This window comes from Anolis carolinensis, chromosome 1 (assembly GCF_035594765.1).
Source record: "Anolis carolinensis isolate JA03-04 chromosome 1, rAnoCar3.1.pri, whole genome shotgun sequence".
Taxonomy (NCBI): Eukaryota; Metazoa; Chordata; class Lepidosauria; order Squamata; family Dactyloidae; genus Anolis; species Anolis carolinensis.
Genome location: NC_085841.1, coordinates 306,048,067 through 306,066,118, shown reverse-complemented (window position 1 = coordinate 306,066,118; position 18,052 = coordinate 306,048,067). Strand labels below are relative to the sequence as shown.

The 18,052-nt window shown below is 39.4% G+C and overlaps 1 protein-coding gene across 3 annotated transcripts in view; it reads left to right on the top strand.

Annotated features, from left to right (window-relative positions):
* Nucleotides 1-18,052, top strand: part of plekhh1 (pleckstrin homology, MyTH4 and FERM domain containing H1) — a 91,059-nt gene that overhangs the window by 41,544 nt on the left and 31,463 nt on the right. For 2 of the 3 annotated variants that reach the window (XM_062968045.1, XM_062968046.1), the window contains 12 exons: nt 1,931-1,993; nt 3,842-3,985; nt 4,391-4,474; nt 6,273-6,354; nt 7,720-8,690; nt 9,916-9,994; nt 12,029-12,120; nt 13,260-13,410; nt 14,575-14,708; nt 15,088-15,198; nt 15,559-15,645; nt 17,250-17,411. In XM_062968045.1, coding sequence (XP_062824115.1) covers nt 1,931-1,993; nt 3,842-3,985; nt 4,391-4,474; nt 6,273-6,354; nt 7,720-8,690; nt 9,916-9,994; nt 12,029-12,120; nt 13,260-13,410; nt 14,575-14,708; nt 15,088-15,198; nt 15,559-15,645; nt 17,250-17,411 — 2,160 coding nt within the window. The remainder of the gene's footprint in view (nt 1-1,930; nt 1,994-3,841; nt 3,986-4,390; nt 4,475-6,272; nt 6,355-7,719; nt 8,691-9,915; nt 9,995-12,028; nt 12,121-13,259; nt 13,411-14,574; nt 14,709-15,087; nt 15,199-15,558; nt 15,646-17,249; nt 17,412-18,052) is intronic. The other variant, XM_062968047.1, reaches the window with a different exon arrangement.

Here is an 18,052-nt window from a genome sequence, read left to right as displayed (position 1 = left end):
ATTAATTTATCTGTCTAATTTTATTGAATTTTAAATTGGACTTTTTGTAATGTGTTGTTTTTATCTTAACTGATGTTGTAATTGTTTAATACATGATGTAATTTTACCTCTATTTTTATGTGTTATCCCACTTGTATCTGCTTTTGTAAGCCGCCCCGAGTCCTTTTGGGAGATGGTGGTGGGGTATAAAATTATTATTATTATTATTATTATTATTATTAATTTAAATATTGGTGCATGTTACTATGAATTCAAGCAAAACTATTTGAATTGTTTTTAAAATGTACTGAATAGATTTGAAGAAAATGGATGCTGTAAATTGCATGTAGATATGGAACTTATTTTACATCTTTGGATCCTACAATGAAATATATGTAAGGAGTTCAAAGACAACACATTTTTTAGCTATCCTAATAAGATCTCTCTCACTCTCTGAGTTTTCTTCATTTCATCCCCCATCCCACCACACTGCCCTGACTAATCTGATGTTATAACTGATCTTTAGATGTTCAAAGTTAGAGCAATGTGGAAAATGACTGAGAACAGCTCTTTAAAAGTTGAGGAACACCAGTGCCAACCAAGGACAGAAGGAAGAAACTATTGACAGTTCTTAAGGCCCATTCACGCTATGAAATTATAATGCTATTATTCCACTTTAACTAGTTTAGGGTGTGCAATTTAAAACATATAGTCAGAATGCTCTTTTGCCTCACTCTTACCAGTTCCAGGACTGCACAGGATGAGACTATGGCAGTTAAAGTGGAACAATAGTGCTTTAATGGTGTAGTATGAATGAGCTCTCAGTTGCTGTTTAGAGAAAGTCAGTGTATTCATTCACCCAGTAAATGATTTTGGAATTCCTGGCTTAGAAATTTCTGAAGCTTTGATTCTCCACAGCCCTGAAAAAGTGTTAAGAGTGGCTGCTGTTGAAATATGTAGGCCTTTCAACAAATACACAGAACATCTCTGGAGCATCTTTTCTTTCTTTTATGAGTTTCAATGGGTTCTCCCCGGTTTTGTTTCTTTTGTTCTCTAATTACTGATTTCATACTTTAAGCATAGTCTGTTCCTTGAAGATCAGCAAAATGAGAATCAAAGCAAACCTTGGGTATCAGGTCTGAAAGGAACTTTCTAAAACACTTTTATTTCATCTGCCAGAAGTAATGCTGAGTCAGTGCTGCAGCGCAGTCATACCACAGCGTGGTGATAATATTGCTGACAGCCTGAGAAACTTTAATTAGGAAGGCATGTCTGAAAGAAATGAGGACATTCCTATTAGTGCAGTTAAACTATAATTGAAGGACAAAAGCAAGTGAGGATTAAAAGAATGTAGTCGCCAGTGGAAAATGGCCCTAAAGGGCCATTCAAATCAGAGTAAGATTTACATAATTCTTATGAAAGATGGCATAGAAGAATGAGAGCAATGTCATTATCACTTTCCAAAAGAATAAAGATAAGGATAAACAGAATACAGTGTGCTCTTGGTATCTACAAGGGTTTGGTTCCAGGATTCCCTGTGGATAACCAAATCTGTGGATGTTAAGTCCTATTATATAGAGTGGTCTAGTAAAATACTGTTCCTTATGGCAAAACCAAGGTCTGCTTTTTGTATTTTTAAAAAACACTTTACACTCAATCTTAACCAAAAGTCTGAGCAGCAATTTTGGGGAACATTTTAAAGCTGTGGATGGTTGAATCCATGTACACAGAACCCGTGGATATGGAAGACCAACGGGTATTACTAGATTACATAGCCTTGTAGTCTCATTTTTCTATTTAATTGTTTCATTTTTATCATTAACATTATCCTCCATGGGATATTGTGAAAAAAGGAAATACATTCCAAGCTCCACACTTTACATTATGATGCAGAATTGATCACTATTTTCCCCTAATTTTGATCACTTCCCCTTTATATTCTGCCATAAAGATGCAAGAACTGGAGCAAAGAGTGGCCGAGGCAGAAGACAGAGCCCAGAGTGCAGAGAAGCAGGTAAGCGTTTTCCTGATATAATTTCAATAAAATGTGAAAACCTTCACAGCTGCTCTGGCATCACAAGAGGCCAACCACTCACAGTGTATAATAAGTGACATATTATTCTTATGGAAGATTTTCTGATACTGTGGACAGGGGCTATAGCTTTTGATAGAAGCATTGCTGTCCATGAAGCCTGCACCAAAAGTGAGATAAATTCAGGAGGGGCTCAATTCCAAGTTGCCCAGTCTTCTATGTGCCCAGGAGGAAGTCTCTCATTCGGTATCAGCCATGGCTTGAGGTTCCAGGTTTTAGCCTGCCACTTTTGGACTCTCACTTGCTGAAATGTTCCTGAGAGTATCTCTGTAGATCAGTGGATGACCTACATTCTCGCCTTCCAAGGAAGACAAAGGTAAACCTCTTCTGAATTAGCCTTGCAATAAAAGCACTCTAATAGGTTCTCCTCAGAGTTGCCATAAGTCAGAAATGACTTGAAAGCACACAGTAGCAACAACATGCCATCCCACAAAAGGTATGGCAAGAAAAAGCAGTAGGCATAGGAAATGAAAGGGCTACAAGCTCAGTTTGAAAGGTGACATCTTCTGTGACCACAAGAGGTTGGAGCCTGATCTGACCATGCCATGGGCCCCCCTACAGTTGTCCTCAGATGAGAAAGTCATATGGTTATCCTGTCCCTCTGCTTGTTCATTGCTTCCAACACAGAGTCAGATCTCAAGCCTCAGACAGATGGAAAGGGCTTTTTCTTTTGGGCTGCAATTATCCAAAGCTCTAATAAAAACACATCCAGCTCAGCAGGCTAAATTTTTTTGGCTGGGATGCCAGGCGCTTGCCTTTCAGGTTCAAGGCGGGGGAGAGTCTGTTTGCCCCTCTTTGTCTAATGCAGACAGACAGGAGGACAAAACAGTTTTCTGCAACCGTTATGGTGAGGAATGTCCATTAGAGCATAATGTGTTTGCACAGAGAAATTGGCATGTAGACTGGGAAGTATCCCAGCATGGCATTGCCAGACTAGGGCTTTGTGGAGGAAGACAGAAGACTTTGGTCCTGTGGCCATCAGTGCTTTGAAAGAGGGAAAAGGGGGCGGGGGAGGTAATGAAAACGATTGGCCTCACTGAGAAGGATCACTTGATTTTAGGAACAGCCAAATAAGCTTTAAAATGCCTCTTTTAGAATATAACTCCCTGAAAGTGTGAAATTTCAAGAGTTGTAGTCCAGAGAAGTAATTTTTCACATTTCTCCTCAAAACCCTTGGAATAGTAATACCAATGATGAGATGGAGAGAAGGAAATGTGGGGATATGAAAAATTAAAGGCTTTGGCTAGTGTGCCCTGGCAGTGGCCTTTTCTTCGCCATCTCCATGCTATTGGGTCAAAGGAAAATGCTGAGAAAACTGAGCAGGTGGCATAGTAAAGAAGAAAAGAAAGATTGGAAGAAGGTCCCGTTTTCCCCCATACTCAAATGAAATGAGAAAAAGATTGCTATACCCACCCCACTCCATTGCTTGATAATAGGGTGGTTGTTTCTGAAAGAATAGGTCGTCTATAACAAAATATTCTCAACAACCTCCAAATTCTCCCTTATCATGAAAAATATCTCCTCTTTAAACCTTTAATATGAAGTTTTCGGTATAGATTCCAATGCAGTAGTTCATGGGATTAGAAAAAATGAAGAAACAGAGTGTTACTCTAAGTCTTAAAGAAGAACCATCACCATCCCCATTGTCACTGTCGCCAAAAGTAACTCCATCAGTGAATAAGAACTTTGTTCATTAAACCAAGGTCCAGTTTGTTTCTTTCCTTTCCCCCACCCATTCTCATGACATTAACAGTTGAGGGGATTTTTCAGGTTGAAATCATGGAAGAGAAGTTGAAACTTGCCAACATGAAAACCAATGAATCAAATGAATACAAGAAATATCAGCAGATGATGAGCAGAGTGCAAGAGAAGGATGAATTGATTGAAAAACTGGAGGTCCAATTGGAAAAGCAGGTAAAACTGCAATTACCTGGAATACATACAGTATTTATGAAAAGTGAGAGCCAGCATGGTGCAGTGGATTGAGTATATGGTCCCCAATATCAAGCACAATTGTCTTCCATATATCCTGTTGTTTCCAAAGCAACCAGAATGGAGTCCAAGGCACCAATGTGAAAGACATGACATGTCACTACCGAAACCATGTGAGATCCCTTCTCTACTATTTAGTGAGGTCACATCTTTGCATATGTAATTGCCATACTTACACCATAAAAATTACAATTGTTATGTAAATAATGTCTTTGTTATGAGGAAAATATATTAGATACAAGTAACTAGTTTTGTCACCAGTTAGAATTAGTTCTTCTAAACTATCTTCTGCTACTCTAACACATTTGTTTTTGTTTTTATTCACAGAAACTGCTAAGGGAAGAAGAAGCTAAAACTGTTCAAGAAAAAGCAGCCAAAATTAAGGATTGGGTGACAGCTAAACTAAGAGAGGTGATTGCCAGTTCCTTCTTTTCTGAGTCAATGGGTAGGATAAGTGCATGTTTTCACAGGAGTATAGACCAGTGGTTCTCAACCTGGGGTCCCCAAATGTTTTTGGCCTACGACTCCCAGAAATCCCAGCCAGTTTATCAACTGTTAGAATTTCTGGGAGTTGAAGACCAAAAACATCTGGGAATCCCAGATTGAGAACCACTGGTATAGATGAAGATAGTTTTGTGGGTATTAACAGTAAGACATTCGTATGATCAAGGAAGACTTGCTTATTGAGAATATATGAAATATAGTTATTTATTGGCTATGGTATCTGACCAGTGTGACATGAATTTTTGTCCATACACCTGTTCTGTAGTTCTGTATTACTGGATTAGGGCAATGCAATGCAAAGCTTCTTGCTTGTTTCCATTATAAAATTTTGTGTCACGAAACTAAGTGTTCAAGATTGGGCTGAGTCTTCTATAGCATGTTATAAAATGTATTGAGCTGTCCCTTTTCCTACATTGGCTTTTTAATTGTTCAATGTTGCACCTCTCTGTTCATTAGGGTTCCATTTAAAGGCCATGCCAGGGAGGCATCATTAAAAATAACACCAACTGTTCAACTGATACAAGGCTGCATTAGAATCCAGTCACTGCTTCAGTAATCTTATTTTTTTCTACACTGGCCCTATACTTCAGTTTGAACAGATGTTGCTCCTGGACATCAAGATGACATCCAGGACTTTCAGTTGGTTGTTAGCCCAGTTTCACCTCATATGAGAAGTCAGAGAATGCTCCAGAGTTCAAGCAAAACTCTAAAGCAGCCCAGCACTCCCAGGGTAGTGTGGACAGCTGAACCAGCTCTAATTCAAATCAGCCCACCGTCCACAGAGCCAGGCACCACAGTTTCCTTTCCCTGTGCTCTATAGCACAGAAAACGTTGTTGCTGTCACCAGAGTTCTGGAGAGATCCTGGTTGTCACCATGCCCTTTCCTGACATCAGCAAAGGCACTCACATGTCATGGGAAATAATAGGGTAATCCCCACACCTTCTCCTTGGTCTCCTTTGCTTGTGTCAGCAAAGATACCTGGCGTTGGCTGGGAGCTCTCCAGAGCTCTTGGCCGGCTGCTGCAATGATACAAATGACAGTCTGAGTGAGGGTGACTGTCTAGAGGGTCCGAACTGAATTCATCCCAACCATACAGACTGGACATTATCCACGTTGCACCTTCAGCTCAGAGAAAGAGTGTCTAAACAGCATTGCAGAATCCATGGCTGGTCCAAAGAAGCAATGCTCCAGACCAGCCCCAGATTTCAGTGTATGTGTAGATTAGCTCCTAGTTAAGTGTCCTCTTTCTGTTTTTCTTGTCCATGGAATAATGATCCAGGCTTGTAGTATAGACCAGGGTTTCTTATCCAGAGTCCTTTAGAACTTTAGTGTTCTACAAAAGGTTGTTAAAGTTTGTTCAACTTATGATTAGGGGAAAAGTGAACATTAGATACAGTAATTTTTATTCAGAAGTTCTCTAAGATTTGGAAATTATTTCAAGCTTACTGGTACTTCCAAAGAGAAAAGCTCAAGAAGGACTGGTTTATAGTATAGGCCAACTTTACATGTTTAAGCGGACTGAAGACGTGATTAGTCACAGAGAGTACAGAACAGAGAACAATTCCTAAAGGTAGACCTTGAAAGGATTTCCAGGGAAATATCTGACTTCAATATTGTTGAGATTAAAAAAAAAATCAGTGTTTTGGACATGATCAATTCCCAAGGAGGGCTACATCAAATGATTTCTTTTCTATTGTTTCACAGCTGGAGGTGGAAAACCATTATCTTAAGGATTGTAACACAAGGTTAACAGATCAGATCAAAGCTCTTCAAGCAGCTCTACAAGGTAATATATATTTTTTGTTATGATCATCAAAGTAGAGGCGAAGGGCCTTCAGATTTGATCTTGATTTCTCCATAGTTTTTGTGCAATACTTTAGCATGCATTTTCTGCATCAGTTTCATGATGGCCATTTTGGTTTCCTTCCAGAACTAGCATTATCAGAATGTGAGCTCCCTCATTTTCCATTTTTTGTTTTTTTTAAAAAACATACTTTCAAAAAAAGAACTGTCCATAAGATCTGTGTGTTGTTTCCATGGCATTTTGTTTAGTAATGTCAAACCTTAGGCAGCTGTTTTTACTTATTTTTGGGGTAACATACGGTACCAGAAAACTTATAAACAATACTATTTTATTGCATGGCCATTTTAGCAGAATGGAGATAAAGGCCCAAGAAGACATCTTGTACTTGGGATGTTACAATGTCATTTTCATGTTAATGATATGCACAGTGATTATTTTCACTGACATGATACATCAGTATCAACTGTTTACATTTGTTATGTTTACTTCTTAACATTATTGCTAATATTACTATTAGTTAAATAATATTCTGCCTTTTTCAAATTGGTGCAAGGTATATGGTTCCTCTCTTTTCGTATCCCAGTCATCCTGCAAAGGTCAGTCAGAGAATGAATTGCTCAAGGTCATCCTGTGAGTTTCATGGCTTAGTGAGGACTTGAGTCTGGATCTGTCAAATCCCACACCAACTCCTTAAACACTGCTTCACTTTGACTCATTGACAGAAATATCAGAAGCTGGTGCTCATCTGGGGATCCTGAAGGTGGACAGTAGCTTTCCCGTTCACATTGCTTTATTACTGAATGGTAACACTCTAAATCAGTGGTTCTCAACCTGTGGGTCCCCAGACAACCAAACTGAAGCACTATAGTATGCAAATGCATAAGAATGCCAGTTTTGTGCTGGTGCTCCTGAATGGTATGCATTCTGCTTCTCCGTGCTTCAGCTTTCTCTGCAAAGGGAGGCATCATTCCATTTGGAAGCTATGCAGTCAGGTTGTCCTCATCTGTTCTGACAGAATGAGATGGCTGCTATAATAACCTGGTATTAAGTGTTCCCAGAATGCCACCAATCAGACAGCTCTGAGTGATACATTGCCTCCTGCAAATAATTGTACTGTCTCATCGTGTCTGATTCAATTTGGAGGCTCCAGCTGAGGGGCTAATTTGAACTAAGGCTTAATCCTTTATCTTCCATGCCACTGCTCAGTGTGGCAACCTGACAAGTAAAAATAAAGAAAACATTGACTTTGTATGTGTGTAGAGTGACTGAATCTATAAATTGTTTTAAAAGCTGGGTCAGATGGTATCCAGTTCAACGTTCTCTGTGCTTTTTAATCCCATACTGTAGATCTGGTTACTGTCCCGTCTGAAGAGTCTGTTTCCAGCTGTAATATCAAACTACTTAGAGACCCGCTGTCATGCCTCCTTGAAAACTCAAACCAGGATCCTAGACTTCTAGCTGTGGACATCAAACAGACATGTCAGGATGTATCTACACAAGGAATTCCATATATAGCAAGTGTGGTCTTTATGGATGAGTCCTCTGTAGCTGATGCGGTGGATAAATCAGTGCTTTCTCAGAGCTCACTGAGGCTTATCTCTGACTCCTCAAATAACAATAATGCTTCTGTGAATGAACTGATCTCTATGGCAGAGTCTCCGTTTTGCACAACTTCATTAAAACACAAAGTCGAGGCTGTGAAAATCCGTGGAGCATTAACTTTTCCATCTCCTCTGGAGGAATGTAACAACTTGACTAGTGCCTCAGACAAGGCAGTACACAACCTGTACAAGACATCAGATGAAATGAATTCTGAGATTAACACTTCTAGGTGGACCTCATCCTGCTCTGGGGAAATGAGAAACATCTGCAGAAGTTCTGTCTCAGCATCAGCCCCAGCTTTGAAGCTGCAGAAATCCATCATGTCAATACCCTCCCATTTTCCAGGGAAGGAAGGTGGACTTGGCAGCAGCATGACTCTCCCCAAGGTGCGGACCCCTAGCAATCCAAGGGACAGCATCCTGCTAGCCAAGAGGCATTATAGCCAGCCACAATCAGGATCAGATTGCTTGCATCATGTGGTGAACATTGAGATCAGCACTTTTCATCCTAAAAGAGCCACTGCTCATTGCCAAGGAAAAGTTGAGGAGACAGATATCGATGAAGAGGTAGCAGAGAAGATGGAAACTGATGACCGTGTGGTGGAAATGCATCCATTGTCTTGTCCAAGAAGTGAGACCAACACTCCTGAAACCACTATAGTTCTGGATCCAGGAGGCAAGCCACCCACCCCTCCGTTGCACAGATTTCCATCCTGGGTAAGATCATCAGGATTTTATCTGGATTCGGATCTGCTATCCGGGGCCGGGAAGGTGTCACTACTGATTGAAAGAAGGTACCTCTGTACCTCCTTTTGAGTTCTTTGGGACCAATCATAAATGAACGTGGTAAACAAAATCACAATTTAATTTCAAAATATTTTAAAAGAAACAATAACAAAACAACACATTACAGCTTAAACCGAACATGTATCCAATATTCTAAAATTCTGTGCATCCAATGCGGCACCGTTGAAAGACTTGATTTTGTATGTTTTGTATATGCTGCTTAGTATAACAAGCTTGGAGACAAACTTTGAAGCTCTAAATAAAAGAAATGAAACAGGTAGAAATTTATAATAGAAATTCCACTATAAGAACTTTATGTTTTTGTCCCTTAAATACACAAAAATTGACCCCCTCTGCCTTGCTGGTTGCATGGGTCCCTGTTCTGACATAAGCAGAGGCATCCAATTTGACCATGAGCTCAGATGGAGCTCTGTGAATGGCTAGGAATAGCGACAACACAGAGAAAGTGAAATGTGGGCTGCCCCAGTGGAGCGGATGCACTCCCAGGCTGTCTAGATAAGGTCTCAGTTTTGGCATGAATATCCAGGGCTACTCCGAAGGCAGATTTACAACAGGTTCAACTGCCTAGTGTAGAGAGCCATCAGTCAACCTGGTTGAGTCTGTGTATTTTCAAATTGCAAAACAAGGCAATAGTATATATTTCTACTGCCATCAAATGAATTATCTTTCCAGTTAAAATCTCAATGGACTTACATCATATCTTTTTTCAATTTAAAAGCAATTTTGTTTGTTTGTTTGTTTTGTTTACAAATAAAAGGAAAACAAAATAGCTCCCTACTCTCAGACATGATACAAAGGAAAAGAGGATTAAGTTCAGCACATGCTGTCTCTTCTTCTCCCCCTCCGAGGCCAGGGCAATGGCAGTTGGGGTGGAGAGAGGGCCTTTTGTTTTCTTCTGGGTCTCGGCATGACAGAGTTGTGCCAGTCTCTTCTTCTCTTCCTCAAGGACCTACAGTTGAGGTGGGGTGAGGGCCCTGATTTGCTGCTGTTGCTGCTGATAATCACAATATCAATAATGTTGTGCCTCCTGCTAGTAGTTTCAGGAATAAGGTAAATGTGCATGAAGAAGGACAAAGCAACACAAGGTGTCCGCAAACTATATTTTTCATTTTCCCTTTTCTTTTAATATTTTTAGGAGAGTCGGATCTACGCAGTTGCTAAGTCTGGCATGAGACTTTCAGAAGTGGCTCTTGCAAGTGACTCTTCTGGCCATGGTAAGTACTAACTACAGTCAGCCCACAGATTTTACTCATGACTAGTTGCCACAAGTATTAGCTGGATAACACATACGGTATTGTTGCAGACATTTTGGCTGGTAAATGTATTAGCAGTTGAATTCATACTGCATTTATTGACGTATCTGTGGTAATAAGGGACATTTAGTCATAAAACAGTAGGTAAATTTCATACATTTGCACCCATATATTTCCTAGAATAGTTTTGCACTTTTTATCGTGTCAGAAGCAACTTGAGAACATACTGCAAGTCGTTTCTGGTGTGAGACAATTGGCCATCTACAAAGACATTGCCCAAGGAACGCCTGGATGGGTTACCATCCTGCTGGGAGACAAGCTAAAGCTGACAGACAGGAACTCACTCTGTCTCGCAGATTTGAACCAGCGAACCGGCAATCTTCAGGTTAGCAACCCAACCTTCAGGTCAGCAGTCCAGCCAGCACAAGGGTTTAACCCATTGCGCAACTGCGGCTCCTGCACTAAAACCTAGATAGAGTGGTCCTATTTAGTGATCCACTAGAGGGCAGCTGCATCAAAAAGTAATTCTGTTTCAGGATATTTCAAAAAGATGGACCCAATAAAAATAAATTTATGTCTCAGTGATACCATATCGGACTAGATGTCTCAACTGTTGGATACATTTACACATACATGTGCACACATTATACTCTTAAAATAAACCAGAACATCAAGGGCAAGGCTAGGCTAAACATTTGCTTTCCAAAGTCTAGTATTATATGTGAAAAGCAAATGTCATTTTGAATAGAAGATAATTTAGTCAAGCAATTCTTTGCAATACAACTCAAACACAGATTTTTCACTTGACTGAAGCTCATTTTGTGCTATTGCAGTGCATACTTGCAAATATTTATTCAGAAATCCCATTGGCCTCAGTAGGATTTAATATCCATTATGTCTCCAGGATTGCAGCCTTTAATTTGTGTAAAAACTGTATAAATAAGTAAATTTATTCAAGACAAATGGTGCTTGGATCCATTGTGCCAAGAACTTTCTTCTCAAACCTTTTCATTGTGATAAAAATGGCTCCTTTTAGATTTGTTTACAGTTGAAAAACCCAGTTGTCAGTTGCTAATTTTGATCAAGACTCCTTGTTTTCAGCATAGTCCTAACTAATTGTACAGACTGGGTTGCTGTGATTTTTCCGGGCTGTATGGACATGTTCCAGAAGCATTCTCTCCTAATGTTTCACCCACATCTATGGCAGTCATCCTCAGAGGTTGTGAGGTCTGTAGGAAACTAGGCAAGTGGGACTTAAATGGTGAATAGGGAGTTCTTTTTCAAACACCCTGTATATCTGTGGAATGTCTAGGGTGGGAGAAAGACCTCTTGTCTGTTTGAGACAAGTGTGAATGTTGCAATTGGCCACCTTGATTAGCACTGAATGGCCTTTCAGCTTCAAAGCCTGGATGCGTCCTGCCTGGGGGAATCCTTTGTTGAAAGGCGTTACCTGGCCCTGATTGTTTCATGCCTGGGACACAGAAATGCTGGGTCACTCTAAAAAGCACCATGTCAGACTACACAGATAAGCCACTGAAATCTACAAGTATGTGGCCAATTTCAACAGAAAGGAGGAAAACATGAAAATGAACAAAGTCTGGCTACCAGAATTTTAAAAACTCTAAAATCAGGACAGTAAATAAAGAACAACACTCAGAAGACAAGGGAAATCCAGACAAGAAACAATCAGGGCCAATTACAACATTTACAAACAAACAAAAGTTATTTCTCCCACCCAGGACATTCCACAGATATATAAACCTCACTTGCCTAGTTTCCAATATACCTCACAACCTCTGAGGATGCTTGCCATAGATGTGGGTGAAACGTCAGGAGAGAATGCTTCTGGAACCTGGCCATACAGCCCGGAAAACTCACAGCTAGCCAGTGATTCTGGCCATGAAAGTCTTTGACAAAAATTGTACAGACATTTGTTAAAATATTCTGTTAATGTTTATTTTCTGCTATATCTTCTTTCCATGCAAATCATCGTAGCTTCAGATTTCCCAACGTATTCATCACCTGGGCCATACACTTGCCACATTTACAAAAATGTCACAGTGCCAGTCTACACTATGCTAAAAGGGGTAAGGAATAATTTCTTCCGTCAAGGGAAAAATGGGATGGCGGGTCTAAGAATGCATGTAGAGATTGTGAAGTTGAGATGAGAAGTTTCCTACGTTTTTTATTTAAATATAAATTTTGACTGTTAGCAGAATTACATGTGTAACAGAATACTGAATATAGGAAAGGACAGAAAAACAAAGCTGTTTTTCAAATTAGGCTGATATCAATATGAAGCAAAAATATAATAGCATTGTCAGGAAAAGGGTAGAAGGGTGAGAAATGATAATATATTACTGTGTGAGTGTAATACAGAGACAATGTTGAACTTCTAAACTATAAATGCAATGAGCAAAGGAAGGTTAGGAAAAAAACTTTGATGAAAAAGTCATATACCCCATTCAGCCCCATCAGTAAAACCATCAAGGAGTAACAGGACAGTGGATATATATGTGATCATTTACTCCTGTCTGTATTGGACATCCCCAGAAATCCTTGCCTTGGGCTCAAAAAATATCTGGCTAATTCCAGAAATAGACTGGTGGCAGGAAATAGATCAGGATTGTACACTGTGGATATTTTAAAGAATTATGATACGTTCAGGTACCACTCCAACCAAATTATAATATCTTTGACCCATGTGGATGAGACCTAAAGGAGATAGTGATGGGACTTTAAGGTATATTTTGTCATGGGAGACTCTGGTAGAACAGGCATGAGAATATTTCTGGGAAAACAGAGAAGGTAAAAAAAAAACCTCATATCTGTGGGGAATACATTCTCAGACTTACAACAGTTAGCAAAAATCACAGATAATAGCAAACTAATGACTTCTGGTGGTAGTATACATCATGCTGGAGAACTTAGGAAATTCTTAGAGAGGATATCTCTCTTGGCATTGCTAGATTCTCCAGCATGACTCTATGGCCAATTTTGTACTAATTGTATTTATACAGTGCAGTATTTGAAACACAAAGAAAATTATTTGTAAATCCAAGATAAAGGGTTGACTGGAGCTACCTTGCTTTGATAGAGAGGCAAAGTGCAGAGCCATAGCAACCTAATGATTTCCCTTATGCTAGTTCTGCACAATTTGTGGTGTTTGTGGGGCGCTGAGTTGCTACTTTCCCAGTCATCCTAATTTCTGAAGCTTGATTTCCAGAAAGCCACCCAAATCAGCAACATTCCTTTCGTGGATGAGTCCTCAGGCTCTGATGATGACTGCAGCTCCCATGTTAGCATCAGTACCTCCAATGCAGGATGCGAACTCAGAAGAACAAGCATGCCAGGCAGCCCTCGTGCAGTGAAAAGGGGTAAAAAGAAAGAAAAAGAAAGGGGAAAGGAAATGCAACATTGCTGAATTATATGATTATGTGTAACATTATTTTTGAAAACTTCTACATAGATAAATTCAGACTAATATATCCATGATACAGAACTGCTCTAAAAATCTTCCAACGGTGCAACCTTGGTATATGTGCTCAAGTCCAGTGGAATTCTCTCTTAGGATGAGCTCAGAAAAAAACAATTCACACTGGTTTGAGAATTCAAGGAATCGCGGTCTCAAAAATGTAATTTTTCTGGACTCTGCACAGAGTTAACTGTGTTTATGTTTGCAGCCTAAATTAAGTACCAGTCTTGTGATCATCTTTCAACCCATATAACCAATAATTATAACTCTCATCTTATAGAGAGTGAACATTTGCAGTCTTGTAACTATGCTAGAAATGAGAATCATGTAACGCTCCAGATAGTGTTGGACCACAAGTCCTACAGAAACCACTATAGCCAAGGGTGAGGAATCCTGGAAGCTGCAACGCTATGATATCTGGTGGGCCATATTATTCCCACTCCAGCCTATACCCTCAGGATTTCAAAATTAAGAAGCAGAGGGTGTTATCTTGCCAGAATTTAGCATATTCACTCATATGATACAAGAAAGAAAGAATTTTTTTAAAAAAACAATAGGCTCATGTTTAGCTTTCCTTTTATGAGACATTACAAAGCCATTCCACCAAGCGAATTAAAATGATCCTGCAGGCTATAGTCCAATTTAAACAAAAAATGAATCAATCTATTTAAAAAAGAAAATCAAACAAAGCTATTGAGGGCTTGATGTTTAATTGAACCAAAAAATAGAACCAGCCTTTACAGTTGCAGTTCTACACCCATATAACCTGGGCCTATCAATGAAGCTTATTCTAAATACAATCGGTCCTTGGTATCCACTGGGGTTTGGTTACAGAAACCCTTGCCCCCGTGGATTCCAAAATCTGTCAGTGGTCAAGTGTACAATGTGGTGTCCCTTATATAAAACAGAAAAATCAAGGTCTGCTTTCAGGAAATTTGGGGGTGTGGGTATTTTTAATCTCTGTATACTGAATCCATAGAGACAGATGGGCACTCTTGATATTGTATGTGTATTTTAAAGATCACAAAGAAATTACATGTTTTCTAATTTCAAAAAATATTTCCAGCAGGTGTCTCTATGTCTTCAATTAGCTCAGAAAGTGATTATGCCATTCCTCCCGATGCTTACTCCTTGGAGGAAGACTATTCTGAACCTGAGCACAAACTCCAGAGAACATCATCTTATTCCACTGATGGTGGGGTAGGTAATGTGGACTAAGTTTTCTAAAGGGCATTTAAAAAATACGTGTCCAACTCAGTTTTTTAAAAAGTCAAGGCAACTTATACAGACCCATATATGTGCAATTATATAATGAATAAGAATGTTAAAATGAATTTCTGGTTAGCATTGTGGCCTAATAGCCAAACAGGTGGGATAAAGTTTTCATATTATTGCACAGTTGGTGAGCTTCACTGCAATCTTATTTTGAAAGCTGAGAAGTGGGCATTCAACTTCAGTTTATATTGGAAATTGCCTTACCTGGGCCCTAGTGACAGTAATTCTCCAAGTGGTTCAGTATCAAGTCAAGTAAAAAGGAGCCTTGAATCCCAGGAAAATGCACTTGTTTTCTCTTTTCTAGGAACTGCTAGAAAAATCTGGTTACCTATTGAAAATGGGTGACCAGGTAAAAGCATGGAAGAGACGATGGTTTGTTTTGAGAAATGGACAGATCATGTATTATAAGTCTCCGGTGAGCTGATAACAAAACACTCTTGCTTGTAGTTTTATTGAGTGAAAACCGTTCATACTTATGCTATCTTCAATATTTGTTTTCATTGCCCCCTTTTTTATTGTTCCCACACAAAACCCTTGCAGTAAATTCCATTTACTAAAATTGATTCCCATTAATAATTATAATAGATTATTGATCAGACATGCTTTCAGATGTGTGTGTGTGTATAAAACTTTCATGTTGCATGGACTTTACTTCTAGTTTTAAAAAATTAATCCAGGTATTTACTTGCAATGTTTCTTTTATAGAGTTTGCATCCTATAATACTGTTTGCTCATTCTTATTGGTGTTTATATCTTTTGGCCCTTTTCTACTCAGAGCGATGTTATCTGTAAGCCACAGGGGCGGATTGAACTGAATCCTTCTTGCCAAATTGTAAGGTGTGAAGGATCCCACATTTTCCAGGTGACTTCTTGGGTTTTGTTTATTATCTGTGAGCTTTCAGTGATAGTGCCTGGGTGGAGATAGGCCCAAGACCAATTAATAAATCATTATCGTTTCTTTAAAGCAATAGCGTGAACATTGATTCTATGGGGTTCCTTACTCAAACAGGAAGGCAAACCAACATCCCCCAAGCTGATAGAAAGTAAGACATGTTAGCATTAAAGACATTTAAAGCAGCTTGGGTGCAAAAGCAAAGTCATAAAGGATGGAAAGCTAGACACATCTATTCTATCACAAAGGATTCACTCCAGCCTAAGCCCAACAAAGCTCTTTTCAGAAGGGAGCAAGTACTATCTGAGCAATTTTTCAATTAAATTATTTTTTAAAAACAGAAAACCTTCCTGTTGTTACCAATGGCCATAGACACAGATTTGCTCTGAAGGACATCCATAGTTTACTTCATTTTGGAAGCAAAGCTGGGGAGTCATGAAGGCTAGGAATCCAACAAAACCACGTCTTTCCCTTCTCTGTCCATCTCCATGTCCCCAACAAAATGATTTTTGGTCTTTTATGAAGTTACCACCATGGAAACATCTGTTTTGCAGGCTTGAGGGACTGATCCAAAATCAGATCTCTTTTCTTTAAATTGTGGTATCATTGATAAATGAACAGAGTGGATTCTGAGTCATTCTATAACACCAGATATATATTCCCGGGACCATAACATTGCAATTTTAAGAAGAACAGAGCTGTTCCAAAAACAGGAAGGAGAAACATATTTCTCCTGTCTTCCCATTGCTTTCAACAGGAAGGAATTAAATCATACAATTTTCAAAGTTTGCCTGAATCTATTGCTGATTGGAGGCCAATCGGGAGACTATAGGAATTGGGGGGAGGCTGTAAATCAGGGGCCCAAAAACTTTTAAAGCCGAGGGCCAGTTCACGGTCCTCCAGACTGTTGTGGGGGTTGGACTATAGGTTGAAAAAAATATGAACAAATTGCTATGCACACTGCACATGTCTTTATTTGTAGTGCAAAAATCATGAAAGAACAATACAATATTAAAAATGAAGAACAATTTTAACTAACATAAACTTACCAGTACTGTATTTCAATAGGAAGTGTGGGCCTGCTTTTGGCTGATGAAATAGTCAAGTTAATTGGGACTGTTGTTTTTGTGTGCTGTCAAGTTGTTTCAGATTTAGGGCTACCCTAAGTCTAAAGTTTAGTGTGGGGGCAGAGTCAATGACCTTGGAGGGCTGCATCCAGCCCACAGGCCTTCGTTGGGGGACCCCTCTGGTAAATCCTATCCTGAGACATCCCTGTCACATCTCCTTTCCACCTCCTTCTGCCATCTGAGTTTCCATGCTGCCAGCAAATGTATGGACCTTGAGGTTTGATTTCCCATTCCAAGTCAGACGTGCTCTCCATATGTCTCCTTTATCAGAGGAAGATGTCAGACATTTCATCATAGGAAGTATTGAACTATAAGGCCTTTATGTTTTTTGTCTTTAGGAAATCCTTTTTAAATGAGTGTGGCCAAAAGATCAGACATAAACACCTTTACTACTCTCTCCCCACATCTGATTGCTCATGCCTTTTGTTCATGACATTTTCTTCACAGCTCATCACTGAAAAAAGAACTTACTTCCTGACAGCTGACTCTCCTAATATTTTGGAGGAGTGGATCCGTGTCCTTCAAAACATCCTAAAAGTACAAGTGACCAGTCCCTCTCAGGTGTCTCTCCGAGATGCCAAACCCTCTGTGAAAGGCTGGCTCACCAAGGTAATGGTGGAGTTGCATTGCCAGACTATGTTAAGGCTTCTCTCTTAACAGCATGCAGAATGGGCTATGGGACAACAGAGACTGATTAATTTTCAGTTCAAGCAATATGCAAAAGATTTAACCTGATTGAAAAGATAAAAGGGTTATGTGCCTTATAATGGATTTTAATGGTTGTAAATCCTCTTCCCACTTCATTTACTATCTTAGACCACAACTTTCCAAATATTTCATGTTGGTGACTCACTTTTTTAGACATGTGTCCTTTTATGACACAGTAATTCAATTTTACTAGTATTTATTTTTTTTAATTTATTGTGTCAGAAGCAAATTGAGTTATAATGTTGTTGTTTTTTAAAAAAAACGCAAACAAAGTTTAAAAATTGACATTATACTAGATTTCATTTGACCAGAAACTGGCCACTTGGAGTGTCTCTGGTGTCGCTATTCCATTGTGCATGTGGCAGGGCTCAGGCTGCATTGTAGTAAGTAGTCTGTGGTTTGCTCTTCTCTACACTCGTATGTCGTGGACTCCACTTTGAAACTCAATTTCTTAAGGTTAGCTCTGCATCTCGTGATACCACAGCGCATTCTGTTCAGTGCTTTTCAAGTTGCCCAATCTTATTTGTGTCCAGAAGGGAGTT